The following is a 14,113-nucleotide window of genomic DNA, read 5'->3' as shown; positions in this document are numbered from 1 at the left end:
CGGAAGATTGCTGAAGGAGAAAACTCTGTCCATTAGACAGGAACGAGAGTAGCTGCAGAGAGGGGTGCAATGCTGGCGTTGCACTTAGCGGAGGGTACCTGTCCTGTCCTGAACCTGTCCGAACCTGTTGGCACCTGATTAGTCGGGAGCCCATCTCTTTGTCCAGCCCTTGGCCAGGGTTTGGTCCTCGCACCATTCTAGGTAAAGATATATCTGTGTGGTATGTCCTTGTACTGTTTTCCCTTTCTCACCCTTCCCAGGTACCAATGACTAGAAATTTTGATAAGTCTCGAAAGATTTTTTCTTTGATCATTATATTTCAACTCGAAAAGTTATTTACTGATCTGTACTGGTATTGGAATCACAAAATATTGCATAGATAAAGTGTTTAAAACTTTCCCGAGTCAGTGGTTATTCCATGAGAAAAAGCACATTGTTATTTTATACCTATTAATCTAACTACCTGATCCGTTGACCTAAGGAATTTCAATTTTAGTTGTGACAAGGAACTGGTAAATTACGGTGTACAGGTATAAATCATAATAAGGAAAATAAAATTCCTGATAGGCAGAAAATAGATTACCGGTTTAATGTGTGTGTGTTTATGGGCCAAGGCGAGTATGGTGTTTTAGAAATATCCTAAACTAGTAATCTCGCGCCATCACCATCAACAAACCTATATATCACAGCCAAAATTTTTTAGACTGCAATGTTGAATTTTACATTTGCATTTTGGTGGGGTCAAATGTTGATATGTGGGCAGTTCACAGAAACGTTTTTACATACTTCCTACCTTAATTCCATGGAAGATTTCGTTAAGAAGTTTCACACGTTGGTCTTTACTCTTCAAGTGTCGTTTCTATGGGAAAAGAAAGCAAACAACCAGAGTTTGATTTGAGAAAACTAATTTATTTTGTATTTACTGCAAATCATTGCTGTCAGTTAGGAAACAGGTATATGGAGAAGAACAAAAATAGATGTAATGTGGAGAAAAAGCAATGAAAGAAAAGTTACATTCAGTACACCAGAGCAAATTAGTCATTTTCCTAACACGTTTGTATGGTTGGAGCATTCAGAGAGCCTTCGGAGTCGTCACTGTATATCGTCTTATAAAACTTTCAGCCTTTTTCAATTGCATCCGCTGACACTGTGTTCTGATTGTGATTCTTGCTGCATGCTATACCAGATGAACCAACCATACAAAACCAAAACTCCCTAAATCCCATCTATCTCACAAAGCATACATTCAAGCTCATTAACACCAACTCAAATGCCTCAAACACCTACTCTTTCATGCATTTAAATATGCTTCTGCATATAAACCCGTCGCTGACATGACATCGTCATCACTGAGATTTGACTCACAGTCTTATCCACTCCCATCTGTGATGACTTCCTGACCAATGTGTTGTAACGCAGTTCACTGTCCACAAGAAATCTATGATGGATGCTGCAAATACTTATAGTGTTTGGGGAAATATCCGGACTCTGAACTAACCCAACAAAATCAGTACTATTTCCAGTACGTGGGGATCAGGCGAGAGGCACATGGGCGTCCCAGCTGACACATGCATCAGGGGCTTACCATTACCTGAGCATATCCATATCACCGAATCAGACACCATCCTGGACACATAACATAAATCTCTTGGTCCCAAAACCCAGGATGACCTTCAGGCTTTGTCCTCCCTTCCCGTATCCCTGCATGGTAGGTCAGACATCTTCACAATGCGTCCCCCGCATCCGAAGAGCGACTACAGGTGGAAGGTCCTTCTCCTACCTGGCCGCCAAGACCTGGAACTCCCTCCCGACCGACCTGCGCCTGACCCAAGACCACCTCTCCTTCAGGAAGAAGCTGAAGACCTGGCTGTTCGAGCAGTAGCGGCACCCCCCCTCCCCCAGCGCCTTGAGACCCTACGGGTATGTAGTGCGCTCTATAAATGTCATTGATTGATTGATTACCACGGATTCTATATCGACTCCAGAATTATCACTACAATATCCCGCAATCCTGGTTCAAACAGCTCCATGCTACCCTCAACAACTTTCTATGGGGTGGTGGGGCTGTCATGGTCACCCTGCAGACATGCACGCAGTCCACCTATTGTGGCGAGATAGCCGCGGCGGACGTATCCACCTACTATTCGGCCTCTCACCTACTCAACATAAATGAATGAAGGTATAATCATTAAACAGATCCTGCATTCACAGTGGAAAGATGTGTGATAGATAATCAAACACTGCTTGATTTATAATATAGTTGGACCAGCCTGGGTCACCTACCCCCAGCTACGAAGGTAGTCCTCCAGTTATAGAGCCCAGCCCTTCCGGCAGATGGGCTGGGAGGGACGACTAACACAGATGACCACCCTGTGACAGGGAACTTATATCTGACAAGTAGAGGAACTATCTAGGTTCTGCACTTGGGACCTTATCGGACTATCCACACTCAGAGACGTAATGAGGGGAACAGTACTCAAATCCTTTCAGCAATTACAGGAGGAATTCCACCTCAATCGTAGTCAGTTTTATAAGTACCTACAGATTAGGCATGCACTAACACTATACACTAAAACACTTACAGACCTTACGTAATTCCACCCACTTGAAAGACGACTACTAATGGGAGACTTAGGAGCCCACAAGATCCGACAAATGTATCAAACCTTAGTTACTCATAGCTGTACCACACTGGGGGTGTTACGGAAGACCTGGGAGGGCGACATTACAGATCTTTCAATTGATGACTGCACAGAGGCACTGGCGAGTTCTTGTGGCGCTGCCATTCAAAGCCGCTACCACTTGACTCAGTTTAAGTACATCCATCATACCTATTATACTAGGTCTCATCTCTGGCGTATGGGGGGGAAATTGTCTCCCATGTTCCTTATATGCAATAGGGAGGCCAGTACCTTTTTTCACACTGTATGGCGCTCTAGCGCCCTCCAGCTCTTCTTGCATGGGATAATGGCTTGACCTGCAAGGGAGCTGTCTTGGCAACTCCTGTTTGATCCCAAATTAGTGCTCCTTCATAGCACAGATGAGATCGGAGCAAATAGATACAAACAGTATCTCCTATTCCTGGGGCTTACACTAGCCAAGAGAGATATTGGCCAACACTGGAAGGGGTCCACTCCACCGCCCATGGGAATCTGGAGGGGAGCTATGGACAGATGTATGGAAATGGAACTGGTGGTATTTCAGGCATGGGGTTGCCCGCAGAAGCACAGGAAAATATGGAAACAGTGGGCAGAATATAGGAGTATGGACATTCCAGCCATAGAGACCCCTGAATCTCTCCTCAAGCAGGAAATTCAGCCTTATGGCTGTGGTCACATCTAATATAGACACTTTCAATTAGCCCAACACTATACTTCAACATTCTGGGGAAATGGGGGGGGGGGGGAGGTGGGGGTACCTAATCTGTGTCTAGGTTTACATTGGTTCATCTTCTGTTTTATTTTTAGAAAATTGGTAGGCTGCAAACCTGTATTGAATCTTGTTGATGTATGGGCCTTCAGGCCAAGCTGTACCACGAATAAAACTTGTTATAAATAAAATTAATTTATGATGGAACACCTACTTGATATCTCTTACTCACTTAATCTCACCTACATTGTGACCACACCTATCCACAAACTCAAAAAAAATACTTGGACAAAATCCTTTCTGCTATTCTCACTCTTATTTACTAAAATCTCTCTCCTAAACTTGACTGACCACCTCCCCTTACATTTACACATTTTGCCACTTCAACCATTACATTAGGGACAACTCAGACTTCCAGCCATCACCTGCCGATTCTTCAAAAGCTTTCATATTGACACTATTAAACTGCAAACAACCTTGACAACATTTTTGACTAACTTAACTGTATCCTCCAGGTACTCATTTATTCCCATTTACCCACCTGCACCCAGAAAGGCAAAAATGAAACACACTCTTGTACACACAATATCTCAAACCTGCTAGACACCTAAAAAGACTCATTGAAACGTGGCATACCATGCATTCTCCCTTACAAATTACAATCACTTGTCTTTCAAAACTGCACACTGAACCTGTAAAATCAACATAACCATCAAGACCTTCTCTAACACTGAGAATGATGGCAACACATTGATCAAGTGTAAACAGTAGGAGGCCCCATGGGTCAGCACATAAGGGACTAGGGGAGATAGCTGTAAAACAAATGAGTGTCCCTAAGGGTCAGGATAAATCCTGTTTCTGCCTGAGTTATTCACAACAACAGTTTCCACTTTACTCCTACATTTGAGGCCTAACCTGCAACAGTCAGTGCTATTAAAATATTGATCCCACCAAAAGATGACTTACTCTTATGTAAACAGGGTAACAACAAGATTTAGACAAATATGAACATATTAAAATTGTCCAACAAAAGACTTTCTGTAATAAATGTATACTTTATTCGGCCAATGCCGCACAGCATAAAATGTAAAAAACAATATAAAAACAATGTAGCAGCATCACAATATTACACAATTTTATCAGCAAGACATTTTATGAATATATTAAAAAAGGTTAAAAATTGCTCCAGAGAACAAATATAAAGTGTCGACGCGTTTCAGTGTCTCTGATGACCACCTTCTTCAGGACTGTATTCTCTACAAAGAGACACATAATTACTATCAAATACAGGAGATTGTTATAACATTACGATTTCAACAATTGTATGCTGCATCTTGCAGTAACTTTACATGCTTCTCTTTTTTGTAAACATTGTCGCCAAGTCTTGATTACATACATTTGATTCAAGCGTTTTTAGATTACATTAGTATGTCTGGTTGTTGTTATCCTATTTCATCTTTTCAGTTTGTGTGGAGATCACATTAAGGGGCGGGGGGGGGTAGCGGTTCTTACCTCTACACAACCTACTGATTGTTGCAACCTTCTGTGTACATCTGGGGCACGGGTCTTACTCTTGAGTGCCACAGAACCGTTTTGTTGTCACACTGTGTAGTAGCAGTGCGCTCGAATGGGAAAGGGTCTTATTTACAAATAAGAAATTATGGCTCACTTCATATTCACTGTCCTTATATCTTTAAATTAGTATAGTGGGTGTACCTTTGTCAATTGGCGCTCTTTATTTCAATCTGGTCTCGTACATTCAATTGTCTCTATACCTATTCTTCAATGTAGGTATATTGGAACATAATCCACACGTATCTATGGAAAAAGAATTTTTATTTGGGGGGCATAATTATTTCCCTACACCACTGTTATGCATCACTTAGCATTACCTATTCTTATATTTCTGCTAGCTGACAGAGAGGCAAGTCGCATACCTTTGATTTCGGTCCTATGTGTTGCCCTCTGCCAGACAGGAGCCACCGATTATTCTTGAAAAAATAGATCTGGATGAAATATAGAATTGTGTTTACCAAATGGGCCCTTATTGGTCATTTCTGCCACCAAGATTCGTTATATGCGTTGCTACCACTCACCTATATCATAATAGGGATTTATCGCTGTAGCCGGGTAGTCTCAACTTTTCTTCCTCGGCACATTCAAGGTAGAAGTTGGCCTTCTATCCTACGTGATCTCTAAAATGTAAGGATAATACACCAAGTTGCTAGTCTATATGTCACGGGGCGGGTCACCCTGAGATGGATTTGGACTGGTGGTCGGCTGTCCCCCCCCCTTTTACCTGTCTCTATTCCCGACTCACAGACTGCGGATACATGGCCAGAGGAGCGGACTTCTTCCGACTACGGGTCCCGGTGGGAGCTGAGAGGCAACGAGGTGTATGGGCCCTTTAAGGATCCCGGCGGTGTGGAGGAAACCCCGCCCCCCCTGGTCGATGACGATGTCAAAAGGCAGTCCAACCCGGAAGACGTTGAACAGCAGTTCCGGAGCGGAAGAGGAGGTACGATCGCGAGGCTGGAGAGCAGAGACAAGCGGAGCAGGAGAGACGACCCTGACGAGCCCAGCAGAGGACTACAAGCCAGGAGGCCAACGACCCTGCGATTCGCCCAGCCACGGTCCCGAGGGAGGAACGTGGCTTTCCAAGGATGTGCCTGACCCGAGAGGGACCTCACGATAACGACATCCAACCCCGAGAACCAGAGGCCTGGCTAACTACGGAGCCCGGCGAGGGATAACCACCCTGGAACATCCCATATTTCCCCGAGGCGTCAAGATGGAGCCGGACGAGTTTGCCCGGCTGAGAGTGTCAAACCGAAGACGCAAGGCATATCTTAAAATTAAACCTTCTTTGAAAAGTTTACTCCAGGTGTCAGACTCCATACCTATTGTGCCTACCATTCCCGAACCCCAACAACTGGTGTCAGAAGTGGGATCTCCATCACAGTCCGTCTGTAAAGCCGAGATGGACACCCTTATACAACACCTGGTGAAGGGACAAGAGAAGCTGGAATGGGCCGTAGAGCACCAGATCACCACTGCGCAAGCGGACAGAGACCTGTTCACCAACACGATCACTGCCCATTTCGAGAGCATCCAGTCCAAAACCCCGGACCCTATGCTCAATGTCACGAGAGAAAACAGGGTACACCTGCCTAACCCCTCGGGGATCGCCCTCCAGAAGTATGTTCAGGGAGAGGATCCGGACGCGTTCCTCATGAACTTCGAACGCGCTGCCAGGGCGTTAGGGTGGCCCGAAGACAAATGGCCGTTCTTCCTGGCCCCCTTGCTGACCGGAGAAGCGCAGTTTGCATACCAGGTGGCAAACCCAGCAGGGACAGCTCCGTACCACTTGATTAAAAGTATAATCCTAGACCATCTGGGTCTAGACCCTGAGGCGTATCATGTACGGTTTAGAAAAGAGAAAGGCACACCGGGAGAAAATCCAAAGACCCTGTTCTTCCGTCTAAAGATGATGGCCGACAAGTGGCTAAAGCCTGAGTCCTGTACCAAAGAAGAAATACTAGCCAAAATATACTTGGAGCAGTTTATGGATGCTCTCCCGTATGGCTCACAGAGATGGTTAAGGCAACACTCTGGACTGTCGGTGGACCAGGCCATTGAAATGGCGGCCACATACGCACAAGCCCAATCAAGAGGATCAGGGTGGGAACCAGAGAAGATACCCAAACCTCAGCTACCGCCCAAACATGAGAGGAAAATGCGGCCAATGCTCGAACCCCCGAAACCTCGCCCTTTCCGGTCTGAACCACCCACACCACACACGCCACGAGGACCGCAATGCTTCGAGTGCGGAGAGTGGGGGCACATAGCTCGCCTGTGTCCCAGGAAACACCCCACCGAGGAACCGATGGAAGTCGGTTATCTTCCCAGGACTGTACTGTATTCCGCCGAACTGGGAACTTCGTTTTACGTGAGTATGCTCATCAATGATGTCCTGGTTAAGGCCCTCCTAGATTCGGGGTGCAGGCAGTCAGTGGTTAGGAAGCGTCTCTTACTCCCAAGTCAATACATCCCTGACACCCTGGTACACATCCGGTGCGTTCACGGAGACGTAAAACCATACCCGGTAGCAGACATTTCGTTACACCCTCCAGACAAACCAGAGTGTGTAGTCAGAGTAGGGGTGGTGGACTCCCTACCGGAAGACATGATATTGGGGGTGGACAATCCTAGATTCCTTGCCTTGTTCCGAGAAAACGTGCTGGACCCAACCACTGGGAAGGAAGAAACACAAGCCTCTTATCTGACTCCCGATCCCTGGGTACTAGATCGCAGCTTCAGGCATGCACAGGCCGAAGACAGAACGCTCTACAACGCCTGGGAGGCTGCTCATGTTGGACAAACCGCCTCCAACCACACTTACCCCCGGTTCGTGATACAGAAGGAACTCCTGTACAGACAGGAGAAACAAGGGAGCCCAACACAATTATTGGTGCCACTATCGTTCCGGGAACAGGTGTTGTTTTTCGCACACACACACCTAACAGCCGGACACACGGGGAAAGAGAAGACGACTGAGAGTATCACTCGACACTTCTTTTGGCCTGGTATCTACCGAGACGTGCAAGAATATTGTAAGAAATGCGAAGTATGCCAGCGTAAAAACACTCACAGACCCCCTGCTGCCCCTCTACAACAGATGCCCATCATTGGGGTACCCTTTGAAAGGATAGGGATGGATTTGATCGGACCATTACCCACAACCTCGAAGGGACACCGCTACGCGCTGGTCATTGTTGACTATGCAACGAGGTTTATCGAAGCTTTTCCCCTTAGGGCCCCCACCACAGCCAACGTGGCCGACAAAATTCTGGAACTGTTCGCACGGGTAGGGTTCCCCAAAGAGGTTCTGACGGACCAAGGGACACCATTCACATCACGTCTGATGAAAGAAGTATGCAAGTCTCTGAACATACACCAGCTGAGAACTTCGGTTTATCACCCCCAGACTGACGGTCTCGTTGAACGTTATAACCAGACCCTGAAGGCCACGTTGAAGAAGATGATGTCTACGGAAGGCCAGGCCTGGGCCCGGTTGCTTCCCCTGGCATTATACGTGCTCAGGGCCCAGAAACAGAGTAGCCTGGGATATTCCTCTTTCGAACTTCTGTACGGGCGAGTCCCTAGGTCGCTGTTGGAGATAACAAAAGACAGCTGGGAGACCCAAGAAGCCCAGGAACAGACCTCCCTACTGGAGTATACCACTCAGTTACGTTCAAAACTCGGAAAACTCAGAGGTTTAGCTCACACGAACCTTGAACTCCAACGCGACAAACAGAAGGCATATTATGACAAGGGGAAGAGGCTACGACGCCTTCAGGTCGGGGACTGGGCTCTCCTTCTTCTACCTTCGGTCACGCACAAGAATGAGTGGGTCGGACCGTACGAGGTTCTCGAGACCATAGGAAACACCACCTACAAACTCAGGCTGTCTCCCACCAAGACCCAGAGCTATCACATAAACTTGTTAAAAAAGTGGATAGGCCCGAATCCACGTAACAACAACCTGGCCCTCCCTTCCGTCCCCGGGAAAGACACAACACTGGAGGACTTGGTCATGAATCCGGACCTGTCCAGCGACAAGAGAAAGGACCTAAGGGTCGTCCTACAGCCCCTGGCCACGATATTCTCTGACGTCCAGGGAAAAACGACATTAGTAGAACACCACATCGAAACAATCCCTGGAAAGACCATCAAACAGCGGCCGTACCGGATCCCAGCGTCCCGGCGAGAAGCCGTCCGGAAAGAAGTATCAGAGATGCTACGTCTGGGAGTCATCCGACCTTCCCAGAGTAGCTGGTCCTCTCCTATCGTGATGGTACCAAAGCCGGATGGCACGAAAAGATTCTGTATGGACTTCAGGGCTCTGAACTCCATATCCTCGTTTGACGCCTATCCGATACCCCGAGTGGATGAACTAGTGGAGAAACTAGGAGAGGCCGTTTTCATCAGTACGTTGGACTTAACAAAGGGATATTGGCAGGTGCCCCGGCGCGAAGAGGATAGAAAGAAAACGGCCTTTGTCACAGATGAAGGACTCTATGAGTTTACAGTTTTACCGTTTGGCCTACATGGGGCGCCTGCCACCTTCCAACGGCTGATGAATCATATCCTAAAACCCTTCCCGTCCTTTAGCGCGGCTTATCTGGACGACATCGTCATATATAGCAAAACCTGGGAAGACCATTTACAACATCTACACACCGTGTTGACGGCGCTACAACAGGCAGGGCTACATGTCAATTCGAAGAAATAGAGAGTAGCCTTCAATAGCGTCAGGTATCTGGGCTACGTCCTAGGGAAAGGCACCATTTCCTCCCAAAGTGAAAAGATCAAAGCCATTCAGGACACCCCCTTTCCGAGTACAAAAAGAGAGCTCCGGGCTTTTCTTGGACTGATCGGCTATTACCGGAGGTTCATTCCTCGGTTCGCTGAAGTGGCCGCTCCCCTCACGAACCTCCTCAGACAGGACACAAGGCCTAGGGAACTACAACACCCCTCATCGGATGCCAGGGATGCCTTCGAGGGGTTGAAGAACATCATCACCACTTCTCCAGTGTTAGAATCGCCCGACTTCTCTAAAACGTTCATTCTTGCTACCGATGCCTCGGCAGTGGGAATAGGGGCAGTGCTATCACAGGTGGGCAACGACGGGGTTGAACATCCCATTCTGTTTACGAGTCGTAAACTGTTCCCCAGGGAGTGCAGGTATTCAACGGTGGAACGCGAATGCCTGGCCATTAAGTGGGCTGTAGACAAACTGCAATATTATTTAGAGGGCAAACCTTTTATTCTACAGACCGATCACGCCCCCCTGACTTGGATGTACCGGAACCGGACATTGAACGCCAGAGTACTGCGGTGGTTCCTGTCCCTCCAACCGTATTCCTTCACGCTGCAGCATAGAAAGGGCATTGCTAACTGTAATGCGGACTACATGTCACGGGCCTTTGTTCTCCCCGATCGGGAGATACCAGGGGGGGAGGTGTGTCACGGGGCGGGTCACCCTGAGATGGATTTGGACTGGTGGTCGGCTGTCCCCCCCCTTTTACCTGTCTCTATTCCTGACTCACAGACTGCGGATACATGGCCAGAGGAGCGGACTTCTTCCGACTACGGGTCCCGGTGGGAGCTGAGAGGCAACGAGGTGTATGGGCCCTTTAAGGATCCCGGCGGTGTGGAGGAAACCCTGCCCCCCTGGTCGATGACGATGTCAAAAGGCAGCCCAACCCGAAAGACGTTGAACAGCAGTTCCGGAGCGGAAGAGGAGGTACGATCGCGAGGCTGGAGAGCAGAGACAAGCGGAGCAGGAGAGACGACCCTGACGAGCCCAGCAGAGGACTACAAGCCAGGAGGCCAATGACCCTGCGATTCGCCCAGCCACGGTCCCGAAGGAGGAACGTGGCTTTCCAAGGATGTGCCTGACCCGAGAGGGACCTCACGATAACGACATCCAACCCCGAGAACCAGAGGCCTGGCTACCTATGGAGCCCGGCGAGGGATAACCACCCTGGAACATCCCATATTTCCCCGAGGCGTCAAGACGGAGCCGGACGAGTTTGCCCGGCTGAGAGTGTCAAACCGAAGACGCAAGGCATATCTTAAATAAAACCTTCTTTGAAAAGTTTACTCCAGGTGTCAGACTCCATACCTATTGTGCCTACCATTCCCGAACCCCAACACTATATTACGTTGATCGTGTTCTCTCTTATATTAGATGGTTGCTACACTGCGGATTTACGCATGCTCACATAGCGGGATCGAAGGTGCTACTCACCAGATGCCGCTTGAGATAGAAAGCCTACCAATTTACGCGTCCTCATTTTTCATTGTGTATCGTTTAGCACTGTCTGTGCACAGTTAAGCTTCACTCGTTTATAAACTCACGGGCGGCTTTAATTAAGCACTTTGGCGTCTGAACAATCCTTTTTTTTGGGTTACACTTACTTAATTATAACGCTCGCATACTTTTTTGTTTTTTCATAGACCCCCTGTCTCGCAGTAAAAGTCCTCTGTTCTTTAACATTACTTAGTGCTGTTATTTTTATCAGGACAGGACGCTCGCTCATTTGTTTACGCGCCTTCGAAATTTGCAACTGATCGTTTATGTTATCGCTACATCTCGCTGCCTTGTGTCGCGTATTTGGTCTTAGATACTCTATAGAACCCTCTGTTAAATATGAGGAGTCATCTATGGCGACTGGTTCGCAGGGCGAGTCAATGTGCTCATAATTCCTTGCAAGGCATTCTCACAAACTCACCGTTTTAAATTGGGTCGGCCTCCCTGCTCCTAGTACGGCAGAGTCCGGGGTTTCTGGTTTCGGTACACAATGCGATAAGGTTGAAAACGCTTCAGGGTGCCTCTATAAATACAACCAAGGTTCCCATTGGCTATACCTGTCGGCGTTGGTTATTGGATAATCTATGCTCACGTGATGCGCGAGGTGCTGCCTACCCTTTTTTTTGGAAACTTTTCGCTCGACTTAACTTTATTCACCACAGCAACCTATCACAGCGTTGCTATGAACAGTGATCCGCGCGCTTTAGGAGTGAATTGCATAGGGAATTTTGTATTTCCCCGTTTTGTTTACGCATTGATGAAATTGATAAAGGTTCCAATAGAACACCAATTGCCACTCCGCCGTATCTAGTGCAAAGTGACCCTATGAGGCCAATGCCTTGTTTTAGAATATGTACTTACCGAGGTGGGCAGTCTGTACACTGGATATTACTCATATTCTCACAACATCGTTCAGTGTGCAATGTGCACTTAGATAATCAGTTGTTCCCAATCTTCCCTGGTATTTAGGCCTGCCCTCACACTGTTGAAACAGGACATGTAGAATTGCTCCCTTCGTTTCCTTTTCTGGTTAATATCACCGCCTCTAGCGCTCAATGTGACCTTTTCCAAACAGCACCATTTAAAATCGCAGATCTTATGTCCTGCTGCCATCCAATGTTCGGTCAGGGGTGCGCCTTTTTTATTGTTACGAATTGCAGACTTGTGCTCATTCATTCGCACCCGGACCTCTCGGGATGTCTCCCCGATGTAGCATAAATCACAAGGACAGCGAATCTATTTGACTCGAGCAAAAAGTTTCCAAAAAAAAGGGTAGGCAGCACCTCGCGCATCACGTGAGCATAGATTATCCAATAACCAACGCCGACAGGTATAGCCAATGGGAACCTTGGTTGTATTTATAGAGGCACCCTGAAGCGTTTTCAACCTTATCGCATTGTGTACCGAAACCAGAAACCCCGGAACTCTGCCGTACTAGGAGCAGGGAGGCCGACCCAATTTAAAACGGTGAGTTTGTGAGAATGTGATGTATGACGTTACAACGCATACTTTTACCACGCCTACCATTACCACGCAATTTTTACAACGCAGGATCCATTACAACGAAGTACCATTACCACGCATGTATTTACAACGCATATACCTTTACAACGCATACAATTACAACGTAAGTATTGGTAAGTATATAATATTTTTTAAAATTTAATTTAATTAAAATTAATATAATGTAATTTAATGTAATTTAATTTAATTAATTTAATTTAATTAATTTAATTTAATTTAATTTAATCAATTTAATTTAATTTAATTTAAATTTAATTATATTTAATTTTTACCCTGTACCCTTTTACCCAAAAACCCAAAACTGACCCTGAACCCTAAAAATACCCCTTTACCCAAAAACTGAAAACTGACCCTGAACCCTAAAAATACCCCTTTACCCAAAAACTAATAACTGACCCTGAACCCTAAAAATACTCCTTTACCAAAAAACCCAAAACTGACCCTGAACCCTAAAAATACCCCTTTACCCAAAAACCCAAAACTGACCCTAAACCCTAAAAATACCCCTTTACCCAAAAACCCAAAACTAATCCTGAACCCTAAAAATACCCCTTTACCCAAAAACCCAAAACTGACCCTGAACCCTAAAAATACCCCTTTATCCAAAAACTGAAAACTGACCCTGAACCCTACAAATACCCCTTTACCCAAAAACTGAAAACTGACCCTAAACCCTAAAAATACCCCTTTACCCAAAAACTGAAAACTGAACCTGAACCCTAAAAATACCCCTTTACCCAAAAACTAAAAACTGACCCTAAACCTTAAAATAAACCCTTTACCCAAAAACTGAAAACTGACCCTAAACCCTAAAAATACCCCTTTACCCAAAAACTGAAAACTGACCCTGAACCCTAAAAATACCCCTTTACCCAAAAACTGAAAACTGACCCTGAACCCTAAAAATACCCCTTTACCCAAAAACCCAAAACTGACCCTGAACCCTAAAAATACCCCTTTACCCAAAAACTGAAAACTGACCCTGAACCCTAAAAATACCCCTTTACCCAAAAACCCAAAACTGAGCCTGAACACTAAAAATACCCCTTTACCAAAAAACCCAAAACTGACCCTGAACCCTAAAAATACCCCTTTACCCAAAAACCCAAATAATATTTTTAATAAAATAATATACTTACCAATACTTACGTTGTAATGGTATGCGTTGTAAAAGTACCTGCGTTGTAAATACATGCGTGGTAATGGTATGCGTTGTAATGGATCCTGCGTTGTAAAAAATGCGTGGTAATGGTAGGTCGTTGTAAAAGTTGCGTTGTAAAGGTTGTATACCGTGAGAATGCCTTGCAAGGAATTATGAGCACATTGACTCGCCCTGCGAAC

General features: G+C 46.2%; 1 protein-coding gene across 1 annotated transcript in view; it reads right to left on the bottom strand.

The window, feature by feature from the left end:
- LOC144773378 (ATP-binding cassette sub-family C member 2-like) overlaps positions 1 to 14,113 on the bottom strand; it is a 560,817-nt gene that overhangs the window by 351,524 nt on the left and 195,180 nt on the right. The window contains exon 7 of the mRNA XM_078658348.1: positions 794 to 859. Coding sequence (XP_078514474.1) covers positions 794 to 859 — 66 coding nt within the window. The remainder of the gene's footprint in view (positions 1 to 793; positions 860 to 14,113) is intronic.

Source organism: Lissotriton helveticus, chromosome 8, assembly GCF_964261635.1.
Source record: "Lissotriton helveticus chromosome 8, aLisHel1.1, whole genome shotgun sequence".
NCBI lineage: Eukaryota > Metazoa > Chordata > Amphibia > Caudata > Salamandridae > Lissotriton > Lissotriton helveticus.
This window is presented reverse-complemented; position numbering and strand designations above follow the sequence as displayed.